Source organism: Haliaeetus albicilla, chromosome 19, assembly GCF_947461875.1.
Source record: "Haliaeetus albicilla chromosome 19, bHalAlb1.1, whole genome shotgun sequence".
Lineage (NCBI taxonomy): Eukaryota > Metazoa > Chordata > Aves > Accipitriformes > Accipitridae > Haliaeetus > Haliaeetus albicilla.
Genome location: NC_091501.1, coordinates 11,698,601 through 11,716,475, shown reverse-complemented (window position 1 = coordinate 11,716,475; position 17,875 = coordinate 11,698,601). Strand labels below are relative to the sequence as shown.

Below are 17,875 nucleotides of genomic sequence, written 5' to 3'. Positions count from 1 at the left end.
CCCCAAAGCTATTATCCTCAGTAATTTTTGCATCTCTCTTTACATTTCTAACTGAAGGCCAAATAATTATAGCAAAATCAGGGCAAATCCAGACCCCTCCTCCAGATCCGGTGGTCTGTTCTAAACAAAACAAGAAAGTGTCCGCACCAATGCATTAAGCATCTGTCAAAAAACCATAATTCTATTATTATTGTTTCCTACTCCCCAAAAAGCACAATCCCTCATACCGTACAACACACTTGTTTCACACTAGACTCAACAGTCCTGGTACAGAAATTAGCTTTAGAACAGAGACCATAAAGTTTTCCATCAGTAAAGCACCAAGCTCACTAAGACAGAGTTGCTGCAGCAGCAACATGCTCCAACAGTCCCTGGACCTGGAGAGCCCCCCCCCCCCAATGCTTCACACACGAGGTGCAAGTTCATCCCATTTCCCTTGATCCCGACCTCACCAGGTTTCAGATAAGCTGTTTGAAGCTGCCCTGAGTTTTAGCGAGTCAGCAGCAGCCCAAGCAGTAGTACCCTGGTGGGAAGAGCCCATTCAGGTGAGACTGCACTTATCTGACTAAAGTAACTTGCCAGGTGACTCTAAGACATTTCCTATGTGGTTAACTCTGCCATGGCCCTGCCATCACCTACAAACACACAGAACGTTTCAAATACATTAGGTTTTCTTCTCAGAGTGCCAGGGGACTCAACTCCATATCAAACATTAGCGCTGGCTCGCCAGGAAATCAGATTTTACTCACATGCATTTAGAGAAAAAAAATGAAAATGTCTCAAAAGCACTTTTCATTAAAGACTCATTTGCCACTTGAAAAGATTACTCTAAATACTACATACCAGACATCTCCATAGCCACGTGCATACGTATGGAGGCTGCAGGGTTGTGGGTTTGGGGTTTGTTTAGGTTTTTTTGTTAATTCTAGCATTTCCTAGGGAGGGGACCATTTCTCCTGAAGGACTTTTCTCTTGACATTGTCATCCCCCGTCATGCAAGCACTTTTCTAAAACACTTTGTAGCCAAAACAAAACAATGGGAAACAAGCAAAATCCCCAACCCACGGTTATTTTTTTAAGTCCATTTTCCACTGGATTACTGTAAAACTGCTAAGCTTTTTTTTTTTCCTTCTGTAGGATAAGCAACAGCCTGCTGCAGCAACTGTTCCCCACTGTGACACATCCATGCCAGCTCAGTCCCTGGGGTCAGATGCAAAGCAGGACCTAAGGAACAGCCCAACAGGTTAACATGGTAATAGTTTTTCTGTGGGCTCACAATGAGCACACTTATTACGGGAGAATCTGTGGCGTCAGAAATTCAGTGATGCTGCAGGAGAGATCAGCACATGGACCAGCAGGCCAACAGTTTCACAATTCCACGCGTTTCAGACTCCTGCAGTACTAAAGTATTACCTTAGGCATGTCCTGAATTGCAGAGAGGGCAGGGCTGCACTCAGCAGGCAAACCCTCAGCACCGTTGCCATGTGTTTCTGGCACATCGCACGCAGGGAGCTGTGCAATGACAGATTTTTGTCTATAATTTCCATGGTTTGTTAATATTGTTCCACCTGCAAGGAAGTGAAGTGAGAGGAGGCACAAGCAGATGGGTATGAGGTGGCACACAGACCCCGTTTCCCATGGTGCGCTACGTGCATTGCCCGATTAAAACAAGAGCCAAAACAGCAGATACTTAATATTTGCAAACACTTCTTGGGTAATTAGATCACAAATTCAACCTTTTCTTTTCTTCGCCCAAGGCGAAGCTGTTACTGACGACACTTACGCACAGCTCCTCTTTCCCTCTAGGGATCAGGATTCTCATGTTTTAGTACAAGTTAGGAACGGGTTCATTGCATTTGGTTCTTGGTGATGGCATGTAATCAGACACATGTGGTTAGTGTCATGGCCCGAGATCGTCAGGATGTTCTGCTACAGCAATCTGCCCACATCAGAAACTGTCTTACCTCCTCCAGAAACTGCTTGGAGACCTACTGCTAAGAAAGCTCCTGAAAACCGAGGCGTGTTTTAGGCATGCGTCTTGCTGCATTTTCCAAGTTGTGACTTTGCACAGCGCAGGTTTCCACTCCACAGAGAAGTGCGTGGGCAGAGCAGGCTGAGCGCTGCAGTACAGAGGCACCGTGCAAGAGGGAACCAGCCCGGGCAGCAGCACTGCAGCCCCAGCCTTTTCTAACTCACCCAGGTAGGGCTGTAAGCTCAGGAGTTAAAAAGGGTGGGAGAAACTGTGCAGAAAAGATGCCCTTCCTCACACTTTTTAATGATTATTTTGGGGATGTCAAATCTTGTGAAGTAGTTGGGGGTTTTTTTAAAAACTGATTTAATCTCAACTACACGCATGTAAACTTGGAGTAAATACACTGATTTCATTAAAGCAGTTACTCCAGATTTCAGAGCTCAGCCTAGATAAGAATCCAGATGCATACATACATACATATCAGTTAGGAAAAGAGTTGCCTATAAGCAGCCTGTCAAAGCTTGGAAAAAATACTGCCCTGTTCAGGGACTGCTAATGCAACAAAAGGGATTATCTCAAAACTATACTGAGACCAGAAAATGCACTTGGCTTTGACATTTCACCCCGGAGGCTCTTTCTGGGCTGCAAACCTCCTTCTTGATTTCCAGCACTTATTTAAGATGACTCCCTTTCCCTCCATAAAAACTAACCCTCACTTTCAAGCTGCTCTGAAGCAAGTTTAACCCTTGCGTGCATGACTTAAACCAAGTGCACACGCTGCTGCTGCTGCTGCCCTTCAGAGAGCAGGGAGCACAGCCTTGGGAAAGACAGTGTCTGCTGCCAGGTCCAAAAGCTAAACACAAGCATTTGATTCTCTTGGTTTTAAAGTTCCCCACAAGCTTCCTAGCCCCAGTCCCACACATATGTTACCTGCCATGACATACTTTTCATGCTCCCAGTCCAAGCCGCTCCAGCTCTGCAGCCTGAGCTGAGGAAACACATTGAGAGGAAAAGCCAAAGTCAGCTGAAACGCAGCTTGCAGGCAGGGCTGTTGCTGCAGGGGAAAAAGGCAGTTCATCCCTGTTAAACTCATCGGCTTTGCTCACACATCTCTAACAGGGAGTAACTGATTGCAAAAAGCACACTTGGCATGCCATGTGGGCTGATCCTGCCTCACTATGCAGCAGTCAGATGTGGGAGCGCTGGCAAAACCAAGCATGGCCATGGTGGCTCTTCCTGCCCCAGAAAGTAGTCTCAGGCACAGAGCTCCAGCGATGAGCAGTGCTGGCAGGGTAGCAAAGATGCTGTTTTATGAAAAATCTCAGGTTTTCCAAGGCTGGAGCTGTTTTGGGCGAGGATAAAATCTGGACCTTTAAAAAATGTTTTCATCTGGAAAAATAGTGTATTTGTATGTCCGTGTTAGTTTGCACCTGGGTCACCCAGAACAGCCAGAATTGCAGAAGTCACGGCACTCCCTGCGACCTGGATTACCCGGATTCAAACTGTTGCGTCAGGTCAGGCTGAGAGCTGGCGATGCACTGAACAAGTGCACTTGCAGGGCTCTGAGTCTGGGCTCCCCAAAATTATCCAGCCATCAAAGCCCAAGTGCTGATCTGGAATAACCACACTCCACTGGTCCAAATGTATCCCAGAAGTTTTGAGAAGTTTACTTTGTACTGCCAAGCTTACTGCTGGATCAAGATTTTCTCTCACAGGTGGTACAAGGCTAGCCTAAATTCAGCAAGTTACAGGCTGGCTAATTTGACAGGAGTGCCTAGGGCCTAGATCAGGTCTGGATCAAACTGCCACCACCGAGTGATCCAGCAGGGTGCATGCAGATCCAGCACTAACAATCCTGGAAAAATGCTGGTGTGTGGCAGATGGACCTTGATGTCCCAACTCTCAGATAAATGTCCCCCCACAAAGAGGCAATTCTGGGCCACATCCATCCAACTGTCCATTTCTGTTGTCCATGTCCTTTTGACCACAAACTCCATCTGGGGTTGGAGAAGTCTTTTGTTTCCAACTTTTTTATCTAGAGTTTCACTGTAGTCAGCACACCTTGGCAAAAAGTTTTGGGTTAACTAAAATGTCGTATTTTCCGTGGAAAAATGCTGTATCAAAACTTTCTCAACCAGTCAGGACTATGAGGGAAAAACCTGTTGGAACAGTCACGTTTTTGGACTAAACGTCCAAAGGCAAGGAGGATGCGGGATGTGTCTCTGTCACACGTGGACAGCCAGCGGCATTCAGTATGCATCTCTGCTTCTTCACTGGTACTGAGTTGTGGGGACAAAGGGAAAAGCGTTGTTTAAATTGCCTATCTCCCAGTAATGATGACATGAAATCAATATCTTCTTTTTTCTTGGTTTCTAGAGGTTTTAAAAGACATCAGGACCACTATCAAGGTATAATATTTAGCATACAAAATAAATCCCATTGGAAAAAAACAAGCCTCACAGCTCAGAAATATCAGTGTGAGAACCAAGTAACTGGCAGCGTACCTAACTTACTACTGAGTCTGCTGAATAAAATGTCAAATTTTCACCAGAATTAAGAGGCCTTTTCCTGGAATAAGGTCTGCAAGTCATAATACAAAGACATAGAGAACTATAAACACTGGCAGAATACATCTAATTTGGAAAAGTACCTTATGAGTTAGTGTTAGACTTTGTCCTTGGCTCTAAATTAAAAGCTATGCAAGCCTATATTAAAGACACTTAGACATGATCGGCTAAGTCATCAAAATGATTTACCTCCACTAGCAATGTGGTCCTCTAGTCAGAACATGATGTAATTAGAGAAAATGCAGGAACTCTTATTTTCCTTATTAGAGAGAAAATATGGACTAGAAATGAATTATTTCACTAACCTTTGAATGGCTGTTTAACATTTGGACACATTTCCCTTCCCTTCCTTCCAGTAAGTCACGTGGTAAACAAACCCGCTTCATTAGACTGTTTGAGTCCAAGATTTCACTTCCAACAGATTCCTATCTGAAATATTTACAGGTAATACAGAAACTTTTCAGGCTTTTGATTACATATAGTAATCAAGCATTATGGAAAGAAAACATTTTATAAATGAAAAATCCGATATAATTCCATGGGGATTCCACAGAAGTTTCCCTAAATCTTATATACTTTACTGGGGAAGGGTCTGTATGCTACAGTTTTAATTAAAATACTGTAATAACTTCTGGAATTCTATAGTAGGGACATAATTTCCCATTCAATTCCATCACAAGTCTCCAAAAACTTCATGTAAGAAAGTGTTTTCAATTAAATTTCACAAGGCATCTTCTTAAGGCCACCATATTCCCTTGTAAATAAGAATTCTTCTTTTAATCAACATGACCAAGTAGATTATTTCCACAAGATGACATTAACTTTATTTATTACTATTTTTAAAAGCAATATCCTTACATATCTGTATTATTTTCAGGAGCAGAATAAATGCATTTGAAGGTTTTCCCTTAACCTAATATATCATAACTAAACCAAAAATCTTTCCAGTATAGCCATTAATGCTCGTACTCCACACAAATTTAGCTTTTTCCTGAATCAATTGTACATAGCCAAAATGCAACATGTTTCTCAAAAGCATGTTTTAAATTTAGTTAAAATAACACAAGACTGCAGTCTAGACCAAATGCGCCATGAGCTAATCTTTTTCAGCTTTGCAGAATCATGTCAGCTTTTATTCCTACGTCTTTACTGCCTTTTGCCAAAATATACGGCACTAGCATCTCAGCATTTCTTGCCTGCATTAACAGAGGATGGCTGATTTGATTCCTCCTTAAAGTGTTTAATAGGGGTGGGCAAGCTTAAGTTTGGATACGCATCTGAAAGGTAGCTGCTTGCAGCATTTAGCCTTTCTACAAGCAGTTATTTCTCATTAATTAAGGAGAACTCTCTCTGCCCCCTTCCACAGAGCAGAGTGGAGTTATTACCCCTATCAATAGATGGGGAAGCAGAACCAGAGCTGCTTGCCACAGCCGAGGTCCCAACCTCCTCGCCTCCAGCCGTGAGCCGTTTTGCAGACCGCCGCTCAAATCGACGCCCTGGAGCAGGGACAGGCACCCCTCGCGGTAAAGAGGGACCAGGCTGGGGCGGGAGTCTGGCCCACTGCCATCACACCGTGCCCTCCCAGTCCTCTTCCAGTGCCCTCAGGTCCACGGCTGAATTACAGGGAATGTAATCCAGTTCACTCCTTCTGAACTTCGGCTGCTCCATGGCCCTCACAAGGACAGCAGCAATAGAGTAAGGCATTGAAATCATGTTTGTTTTAAGTAAATGGAACAGGTGTAACTTGGATTCCATATCCAAATCCCAAATGAATTGTGGATTTAACTTGAAAGCAAGCAAAAAAGATTAATTATGTTGCTGAATTGAGATCAAGGAGCAGATAAACTGGCTCCGCGGAGTCAATGGGACTTTCACTGCTGATTTTGCTGGGGTCAAGGTTTGACCAGTTGGAAGAGAAGCTTCACAATACAGGATCTGATCTAATACTGAAGGAATTCTGAAAGGTAAACAGGAATTCAGCTCCTGGTGAACTTGTAGCTTCAAATAATGTTAAAGAAAGGGGTGGCAAAGGAAACTGAAAATATACCACCACCCCATTACACAACTGGTCTTTAAGAAAAAGAAGATAATGTGGAGACCATAATATGCTCCCAGAAAAAAGAAGCACTAGTAAGTGCCATCCTCAGGTGGCTGCTTTGTAAGCAAAGGGGACTTCTGCTCAGGGATATTCAGGTTCATAAAAATTACAGATGATTCCACTACCTACCGGGCTCTTCTGGGGTTTTTTTCCCCAGTTACAAAACTTAATAATGTATAGAATTACATTAATTGGAACGAACATATTAGCACAAAGAATCAAAAACATGCTCTATGCAAAGGCAAAAATTCATATAGTCCCTGCTTTGCTATGGCACAGGGAAAGCTTTAACATGACGTGTTAAGTTCCTGAAAAATACAAGCACACTTTTTCCTCGGTACTGGCTCTTTTGCAGATTTTGAGATAGATGCTGAAGCAAATGCCATCTTGTATATAGCAGTGATCTCATCTTCTAGTATTGACAATCAGGGCTGCAACTCTTGATATAGTGAGGCGCTGGTTAAAAAAAAAAAAAAAAAAAAAAAAAGACCGCAACTGTGCTGGGAAAGAGTAACTGTGTGCTCTGCAACTCACTCATTGCAATATCCACCAGGAATGAGTTGACATAAAAATGGTGCAGGTACCACTGGACTGCCTATTGCTTTCAGCAAATTGGAAATAAGCCATGTAGCAATGTTTTGGTTGATTTATTGGTTCATATGAGGTTGTGAAAACAGCATAAGTTGACCAGCTACAATACAGCAGCCCAGCCAAGAGCCACTGCTATCAGGGTAGCAATGAAAGATGAGGAAAACGTAGAAATTGTTCTGGTAGGAAAGGTCCGATCCCCTGAGGTGAGAGCAACCCCAGCTCTGCTGGCATGTCAGTAGGGCAGGCAGCTCCTGGATGGTCCAAGAGTTTGCATTGCCTCTCCAGTTTCTGCATGATGAAGGGCAACACAAAGGAAGAGCTAGTGCTCCTGTTTAAGTACAGATAAATTGCTCACAGCTCAGAATAACTGGATGCACATAGTCGTTCTGGATTTTCAAACAATTAGGCTGTCTGTGGTGTTCTGACAGCATCAGCAAATACGCAGTAAGCATAATTAGATCCACATTTTGAAGAGGGAAAAACCCGCAGTGATTTAAGTCTTTCACTGATCCAGCTATTTATTATGATGCCTCTTTGGAAAACTGTGGCCTATAGAGTTGTAGTCTGTCCACCACTCCCAAGATATGTATTTCACACCCCTAGCACTCCTGAAAACAAGTTTCCCCCCTAAGGATTAGAAACCAACAAAATTAAAATTAAAAGTTGAAAGACAATAAATTGATTTCCTATGAAATTTTTCAGGCTAAAGTAATACTATTATTAAAAATTAGTGATTTAAACAAATAAATGCTTGTAACCCTCAAATGAAAGCTAAATACAAGATATATTTGCTCCAAATACTTCTGTTTTGCTAAAGCCAATTAAAGAAAACATTCAACCATTTTGACGTATCTTATATCCCTCTCCCACGAGGCATGGCTGCAGACAGAAGAGGAATTATTCCAAATGCCCATCAGTCCCCAGAAGGCAAGGCCCAGCCATATAATTAGACATCCAGCAAAAGGTTTATTCCTTGTTCCTTTCTATTTACAACACCTTTTACATAAATCCTTGGGTCCTTACTTAACTTTTATTGAAAAGAAAATGCTTGACATTTTGTCCAGGTAACTACTGAGCAACGCTGAATTAGGACTTCAGGCTGTGACACACATACACAACTGTCACATCCATAAACATGAATAAAAGTCTATTACTTGAAACAGAGATAGAAAAGCACCTTTCCAGCATAAGCCCAAAACCATAGATCACCAAGTTCTCTCCATCTGATTGAGGACTTCTGTCTAAATAAAGCTGAACGACAACCTCTGCCTCGCTAACTGAGTTTTAGAGAAGGAATGGTGAAGGATAGGAAAAGCCCTTTTCAAGACATAACACAAGAAAACTGCTAAAGGCTGCTCTAAATAAAGCACGCGAGCCCTTCCTAAAGCCATCGTTATTAAACTGCCACGCTCCCAAGGGAAAAGAAAAAAACAACAAAACCCCCTACACGTTATTTTTGTTCTGCCACAGTCATGAATGTTCGCAGGAGTCCCCCTCACCACTCATGTCATTCTGTACCCGGAGGATGTAAGAGAGCTTGTTTCTTGGTAACTCGGAGCCAAGAGCTCAGCTCTCTCCAGATCCTCTGGCTGGAAGGTGCCCACCTCTCCCGCAAATTGCCAGGGTTTGCCTTCTCTTTTCATGCCAGCTGCCTGACAGCCTGGGGTAAGAGCAAAAACCAAATATTGCAAAGCAGGACATGAGTGATCTGAGCGAAGTATTAGATCCAGGGATTCCGAGACAGACTTACTCCAGAGAAATCATTTAACCCTTCTGCCTCAGTCTTCCTGCCTAAAAGAAAGCAGCAACTATCAATTACCTACTTTGTAGGTCATATACTTGCAAAGCCCTCAGGGAGATGAAAAGCATTATACAAACTATATGCACACATGTTAACGCTGATTAATTTTCTCTGTGCAAACATATTCTTTTTTCTTCTTCATTGCCCCTCCTCTCATTAGATCAGCAGTCTCATCTGGAGGATGAGGAACTGCTGACGGCTGAAGTATTTTCTGCAGTTGTTCTTTTGAGATTCAGAAATGCAACCACTCAACACAGCCCTGTGTTCAGCTGACTGTTTCCTTAATAGCTTTGTGCTTTCATGTGTTTCCTCATTTTCTGTTACATGAATTTAAAGCAATCTGACTTCCAAGTTAATTTGAAATGATGCAAGATCCATTAGTTGAGGGTATCGTTTGCAAAATAACTCCGAGGGACAACTTTCTATATTTTCAGGTATACTCTCAGCAAACAAAACCAGGGCTAGTGATGTGAATAAAGTCAGCAGGATTTGACCAAAAAAGCAAGTCAGTATATAGCCAAGAACAGAGATGTAGCCTAACTGCGCGAGAAGCTTGTAATAAATGCAACAGCTCAGACACAGCCTGAGTTTTACACCAATGAGCAGCCCTTTTGTGACAGTGCTTATACAAATGACCATCAGAATACGCATACAGCTTTGCAAAAGCCCACCAATAAGCGTTTTCTTAGGATTTTTGCATCCACGTTTTCTAAGGAATAGAATTTAAACATTCTGTGGAATAAAACTACTGTTTCAGTTATCACAAAGTAACCCAGAGTGCAACTGAGGACTTGTGCTTTGCCAATAGCTCCACAATGGCAGCTCCCATTAGAGATAACAGATGCTCGACCCTCTGCATCCGAGGGTAGAACTGGGCTGACTTGCAGCATCCAAGAACAACCATTTATGCTCATGGCTGGAACAAACTGCACCGGCACAGGTTGCCCAGAGAGGCTGTGGAGTCTCCCTCCTTGGAGATACTCAAGAGCTGTCTGTACATGGTCCCAGGCAACTGGTTGTAGGTAGCCCTGCTTGAGCAGGGGGTTTGGACCAGCTGACCGCCAGAGATCCTTTCCAACCTCAACCATCCTGTGATTCTGTGAAATGGGCAACGGTCTGGTGCATCTTGGATGAATGTCCTCTGACTGCCACTGCTGCCTCTGGTCTGGATACTGTGAAGATGTCAAAAGTAACACCTCAAAGTTGTCCTTGAGTAAACGCAATCAGAAGCACCCAGACTGAAGTGACAATTGTTAGAGGCTGGAAGCTGAGGGAAATCCCAGGGCAGAGGCTGAGGGATGGAGAAGTGGCTGAATTTTCTTCATCCTCTTCAACAGCTGCAAATCCTCCACTCTTAGATGTGTATGCAGTCAATAGCTTACAGGCAGGAGGTCATGCGCATATTCCACAACTGAAGCCAGCAGCCTTTTAAGACAGCAATAGTCACCTTTGTTTTTACTGACCACCTAATGTGGTGGGAAAGCTGAGCAATACGACAATAAAAATATGACAGGTTAACTTTTCAGATGCTGTCCTTAAGGTAAAGACATTGGACAATTTAAGCTGATAATGCTACCAAGAAAAAGAGTCTTGAGAGGACAATTCTCAAGAAACAACGCCTCATCTCTGTATTGAGCTGTTTCAAGCACACCAAAAAATCTGTGTTAAAAAAAAAAAAGGAATGATTTTGGGTAGCTTTGCTCCTGCCAAGCAATCTGCTCTCAACCAACTATAAAATCTCTCATGCTATCACGCCAAAACTCAAAGGCAGAGAACACACTGACTAGCAATAAAATGTTTGAAGTATTGTAAATGGGAAGAAGCGATTATGCCTGCTTTTAGAAAATGGTATGGTGGTCTCATTAGAAAGGAATTCAATTGCAATAGTTACCTCGGCATGTAAAGGACTCGCTCTGCCACCACAAATCCCACCCTGAAGAAGAGGTTGCTGGCTGGGATGAATGGGAAAACCAGGAACAACAAGCCAACCAAAACTTCTTTGTGTTCCAGTTTCTGCAATAACACAAAATTAAACAAATATCAACTAAAAAATTCCAATTTAATTCACTACTAACTTTCCCCTTTCCTTTTGAGACTCTTATTCATAAAAGAAGCAACTTAGATTAATGTTTGATATGTTTTGCATTTAAAAGAAATCATTCCAAGACACTGTTCTTCCATATTTATGCGCTGTTTGTGCTTCTGATACGCCCAGAAAACACTAACCACAGTGTGTATTATTACCCTTGGTATCTTTCCCAAGGTCAGCTCTATCGTATGCAGCTCTCTTGAGATGGCATAGGTAGTACTTAAAAATATATCCCATATTGGTAATACGCAAGTATAGAACAGTGTGACTGTATACATTAGCATGTCTACCAAAGTGTGGCTGTATGTAAATACACAAACGCATATCACATACACACAGAGTGCTGTGTTCAATCCTAAATGTTTATAACTCAGAAAAAGCTGTTCAATCAGTCACATTTTGTGTAAAGAAAACTAGCCCCAAATGGCACATTAATGCAGTTATATTATCCCTTTTGAGACAATATCTAAACTTGAAATGATACTTTTGCACATGAGGTCTCCATACCCATACAGAGTTGGAAATTTGAGACATGCTATATGTTAAAATTAATGTCTTTCACTTGAGCTCAGTTAACGCCCTTCACTCGAGCTCACTTCAATGTTGGCTCGCTCTTTGAGGAGAAATGGAATTGCCACATGCAATTCAAAGCAACCGTGATCTGCGCGGCCGACACGAGCATCTCGGGATGTCGACACGAGCATCTCGGGATGTCGTCAGCAGCAGCAGCCGCTGGGAGACCCAAGCCTCCTCGGGCAAGTTGAGTTTCAGATTTAGCTCCACCCCAAGAGGGTGAATCAGCTCGTGCTTTCTGTTGATGATCTCAAAGAATGACATCAGGCTAACAGAAGTGTAGCATCAGGTCTGTTAAATCACCCAGGCGGACATCGGTGCTTTCCTGCCCTGCGATACTGCTGCCTCATCAGCCGCTGCAGTGCCCTTCTGCAGCCATTGGGAGAAGCTTTGTCACGCTTGGAAACAGATGCAATCAGAATCACTTAATGGTTGTAGCACTTTCTAATTGTCGGGGGCAATTTCTCAGCTCTGGAGAGCAAATTGACTTTTCTTTATTGGAGGGATCTAAATTTAGAAACGTTGAACAAGATTTTTGAATAGAGGAACAGAGCCCGATCAATGATGTGGGGCCAAGCAGTACAACCTGTCTTGCTTTTGCACAGCTACGGACTGCAACACCAGTTACCACTGGCCTAGTCAATGGCTGAAATTCTGAAGTTCCAGTATTAAAATATATTCATCCTATTCTGTGGGAAAGACAATGAACATCTTCTATGGGTACCAAATGCAAGGGTACACGTCAGGAGGCTCTGATGTCACTTTAGAGGAGCTGAACCACAGGAACACAAAAAAGTGCACTGGCTTCCCCTGGCTCAAAGAGGAAACACAAGGCAGAGAGGGGAGCAGAATTCACATCTCCACATTTCTTTATCAATATCTGCCTTAAACAGCACCACAGTTACATGCTTCTATTATCCACTTTTTCAGTGTCTTGGACTCACAGTTACTAGTGCCTTCTTGCAGTCACAACAGCACCTAAAATATATTATTCCCAGAGCTGAAGCTGACACCAATCCATAAAGCTGATGAGCAGAGGTGCCCAGTAATGCTCATTTTGGCTTGTAATTACAATAGAAAATTGAATAGAAAAAAAAAAGGATTAAAAATGATTTCTCAACTCTGAATGCAAATTATCAGTCCTAGCTCAACTCCAATTTGCCTCCCACTCAGCTCTGGACATATACCCCCTTGCTTTCCTGCCATTTGTTACTCTCCTCCCTTCCCACCTTGTCTGGCCTAATTATGGTGCCCATTTGTTGCCACCACTCCATCCCAGGGGTTTAACAACAAAGACCCGCAGGCACAAGAAGCTATGTTGGGCCAAAGGCAGTGCACTGCTAATGCATAAAATGTTCTCTATTCCTAAGATATGCTCTTGCTTTCAAATGAACCAGCTATTAAATATTTCTCCAGTTGTTGTTCATTAAATCAATAATTGGGAAAGCAACCTCTAGTTAACATCTGTAGGAAGGACACGGTGTTATTCAAGGCTGCAGCGCTGCAGATAAGCAAAGGAAACCGAATGCTGGAGAAAGACAAATAAAACCTGTACATCAAATGGGAAAGAGGAAAATGTGGGAATTAGCTCGGCTGAAGGAGAAAATGGTATTGTGCACCCTTTCTCCCTCCACAACAAGTCACAGCTCTAGACTAATGCCATCAAGGGCTGCCAGCTCAGTCCCTTGGGCAGGGCTCAGAGACAGGAGCCCAGCACTCACGGAGCAGCAGAGCCCTCCATAGCGCTACTTATTTCTGAAACAAGAAACATCTGGCAGTCGGCAGAGCCCTTTTTAAAGCATTTGGTTCAGGCAGAGGCTTTTCTGAAGAGCTGGTCCCTTGAAGGCCAGGCTTTGGCTGATTTTGTGCTACGCGTGGTCCTGCCTGCAAGCCGGCGGGTCAAACTGCAGAGCTTGTGCTGCGGTCACTCCAGAGCTCACTTTGGGTTTCTCTCCTCCACCCAGCCATTAACTTTTCCAAAATTTGTACAGGCACTTCGTGTATGGAACACCTTGGCCCTGCAGCTGGGTCCTGCCCAGGAGAAGAGCCTGGGGAGAGCCCCTGGGCAGGAAGAGCAGGTGGGGTTGCTGGTCATCTGAAACTCATCTGTGGCCATTAACGAGAGATGCGGCCTCTGGCACAAGCAATTCCAAAATCACTGGTTGCCTGTGGTTCGGAATTTATACTGAAGGAAATAGTTACCCTATTCACAGCCAGATCTTATTTCTCACTTCCCTAAATAGTTTCTACTGACCGATGAGATACTGAGCAAAACCGGCCTTTGCCCTGACCCGAGAACTTCACGTTCTTCCATCCCAGCCTTGTGAGGGCTGGAGGCACAGCAGAGCTATCTGTCCCTGCCTTCCCAGCAAGGGCTAACATCTGATCACATAGGCAGCTCAGAGAAAACAGAAAAAAGGACAGAAACACAACCACGATGTGTTGAAAGGATTGTGTGTACCACAGGTGGTAACCGTAGACAGCTAAAAGCTAACGACACAAGTCTTGTAAGACACCATATTCTCCTTTATCTTTTTCCCTATCAAAATTTACTTAGCAGATTCACCTTTTATTCCCCCTTCCCCTGGAGGGGCCAATAGATTTGTAAATGAGTAGGCAAGCAGGACAGAATGGTGCAAGAATGTCAGGGACTAGTACTGTAGAGCTGCGGGAACAGAGGGCAGCGAGATCTCCCATCCAACACAAGCCATAGGAGATGCCCTCCACATGTTCTTGAAATAAAAAAAAAAAACTGTAGCTTGTTACACTTTTTGGTGGGGGGAATATTGGAATCATTTATTTGGCTTAACTACCCTGGTCATATGAGCCCACTTAGGAGATAGCTGAGCTAAGAAGGTGGCAGAACCAGCATCTTCCTGGTGCCTGGAGCAGTAGTAAAAGCTTTAAAGAATAGTAGGGAATTTTACCTTAAAATAAAAAAGCTAGGACTGGAAATTATAGATCACTTCATTCATTTTACAGAGAGACATCTCCTTTCCTCTTAAAGACATAGTGCTTTCTTTTGGAACTATAAAACTTATCTTCCTATCTGTCACAGAGGTCTCTAGAGCGGGAGTTGGGGGGTGAAGCACCTTTGAATTAACCTTAGAATGATTCCTTTTGTTACAGACAAGCCGACTTCAAATCAAACTAGCATTCCTTATAGCAGATAGTTTGGTGGGGGGTTTCAAATTCACATCTACCTCTAATTACAATTAGGCCTTCATTATATTATAAAAAAACCAAAATATCTAAACCAAAACAAACCAACAAACAAAACCAAAAACCAATAAAGAAGAATTTTTTTAACCTGCTACTTTTCATAGACTTATCAAAGAACTAAAGAACATCACTTCTTCTCCCAAAGGCAAGGCAAAAAATTGACACACTCTCTCAAACAAAATAGCAAAGAATCACTCCAAGGCCAAAAACCATCAATGCAGCAGTAAGTCTCAAAAAATTGCTTCCTTGGCAATTTGGGGAAAAAGGACAAAAGTCTTGAGTTTTCAACTGAAAGAGATCTTCCTGTATTACATATAAGACAGAATCCCAAGCCATAAATAAATATTTGCTGACTACTGCTAAATCACATCTTCTACAAGCCAGAGCCCACAAACCGCGAGCGCAGGAGGTACACAGATTACTTTGACGCATCGGTCATAAACTATGGACTTGCATAAGCCCACTGTAAATTCCCTGGTTTTCCCATTGAGAAAGCATCACTAAGGTGCCAGATCCATTAAGTCTCACACTGCAATGGCAGGACTTACATTCACATCCCCCGGCACCTCCAAGGGCTGAGGTGGTGGAAAGTGGAGCCGTGAGGACAACCATCCTCCCAGCTGGACAAAGTTGCTGTCATGGAAGACAGCAGCTGGGCAAACAAGTCCAAGCTAATTCCGTTCTGTTCTACTTGGAATGTTTCCGAAGGTGTTTATACACGCTTGCCCATTTGATGGGAAGGTGGCAATCAAACAGGTTTAATGTCTTCCTCTAACATTTTATTTTGAGAACGAGGCAAGTGTCACCTCTCCACCATTTAGAACCAACAGCTCCATGGAGCAAAGACTTCCTTCCTACCAGAAGCGTAAATCACCCTCTGCCAGTGAGCTCTGGATGGTCCATTGCAGCCAGTGAGATGTTATGCTTGAAACATCTGACTGCAAGAGCAGAAAAGCTGGTATCCAAGAAAGTTGGTAGTGCATGGCTGTATAAAAGCAATGATTACTATTACATATTTTCAAATGCTTGCAGGCCTAGCAGGTAAGCACACTACCCATCAAAAGAGACACAGAGATTCAAAGAAGCTACATGCCTGTCTGTAGACCACCGACAGAGGATTATACTTCTTCAGTTTATTCCTAACATCCATTTGTGCAAACCCTTAGTGCAGAGTGCACAGAAACTTAATTCATGTATTCCTGTTGTACCAGTCACTTGTGAAGCCACAAGCAGCTCAGCAACGTGACTCCTCACTGGCCTGCACCAAACCACTGGCAGCATCTCACCTGGCAAGAGGGCAGGATCTGCAAACATCTACTCCTGCACTTTCCACATACATGGTATTAAAGATAAAAGGGAGGGTGGAGGAGCATGTCAAATTCACTCTGAATTCACGCATATGGTGATAAAAAGCAAACTTAACCTCATTGGGAATCAACCCTAGGGATTCATTCCTTCGCAGGAAAAAAAATCTGTTGATGTAAAGCTCGCAGAAGGAAGCACTGGGTGCTCCCAAGTCCCACTTCGCTGGTACAGGCACAGACAAGTTATGGCAGAGCTGTACCATGCTCCGTGTACCATCAGCATGGTGTCCTTTAGGTCACTAGCAGAAATCAGGATGGGACACGCACATCTTTGTCTTCTATGGCCAAACAGGAGGGCACTGTGGAGCTGTGGCTGTTTCACTCTGCTGCCTGTGCCACCGCTTCCAAGCAAATGGTGCCAAATATCAGGTGTCAACAGATGGTCTGAAAAACTCAAACATTTGGTAAGGAAAAGGTAACTCCTCAACTTCAAATCCGGCTCAGACACCTGGCTTAATCAGCTTGGTCCTGCAAAAAGAACCACAAATTCTGTAATCTCTGCAATTTCTCAGGAGTTTTATTCTTTCATCTCATAAAAATTTAAAAAAGAAAACAACAAAAAAACCCCCACAACAACAAAAAACAACCAGCATCTTCAGTAGCGCCAGCTGCTTGAATGCCAGGCTTAGCAACTCACTGTCTTCCTAAAATAACTCTGTTTTCCTTGGTGATCATCTAGTTCTGACAAAATCACCCACAGTTACTACTGACTAGAATTAAGCAAATCTTTTACTTCACAGATAGTCCAAAGCCATGGAGATTTCCAATGCTATTTTGACCATCACTGATGACTGCTTATTAACTACATGACATGTTAATCCTATTTCAAGCATTTGGCAACAACAAAAACTACTTTTCAGTTCACCAGCAGCAGCACCTATTCAGGAACTGGTGTACAGGCAAACATACACCAGTCAGAAACTGAATCAAACCCCAGGATTATCTGAAGAGAAATCCTTGGCGCGTATCTCAGACCACCCTAACGAGATCATTCGCTTTCCATTTCCAAAAGGAAGCAAGTCCTGGTCTGTACCACTAGGTAAAACAGCCTATTTTTCAGAAATGCTGAAAGTGCCTAAAAAACTTTATTTACATCAATGGGAACTGTGGATGCTCAACAGCTCTGGAAATCAGGCTTTCAATTATGGAATAAAAGCAGAAGTAGTCCTTTCCCAATCCCATAATGCACAGCAGGGCACAGAAGTATATTCTACTGATATTTCACTTTTTATTTTAGTATCTTAAAGTAAAATTTTGATATCTACTACTTTCTTTTTCCCTGTAGACCTCAGCTATCCATCCATTCAGCTGTGTGTTTATGGTCTTTCTTACACAGGTTTCTAAAATTCCCTGAAGATATAAGCTCATTTTCCCAATCCTTAATCTCTGCAACCTCTAATTCCACTTGACAAGCCAATTTAAGCAGGATGCAGGAGCACACACATCTTTGAAAGAGAAGTGGAACATTCCAACAGGAAATAGGAAAGTCAACAAATTGCTCCAGGAATTAGAATAACGCTTTTGACCTTGTGGTTGTTTTTCCCTCTTTCATTCTATGACTGCAGGCTGCTTCACTATGTGGGGGGGGAAAAAAAAAA

At 43.0% G+C, this 17,875-nt stretch overlaps 1 protein-coding gene across 3 annotated transcripts in view; it reads right to left on the bottom strand.

Annotated features, from left to right (window-relative positions):
- The window catches only part of TMTC1 (transmembrane O-mannosyltransferase targeting cadherins 1), a 146,840-nt gene that overhangs the window by 53,709 nt on the left and 75,256 nt on the right, over positions 1 to 17,875 (bottom strand). For all 3 annotated transcript variants that reach the window (XM_069807624.1, XM_069807623.1, XM_069807625.1), the window contains one exon: positions 10,921 to 11,042. In XM_069807624.1, the coding sequence (XP_069663725.1) occupies positions 10,921 to 11,042 (122 nt within the window). The remainder of the gene's footprint in view (positions 1 to 10,920; positions 11,043 to 17,875) is intronic.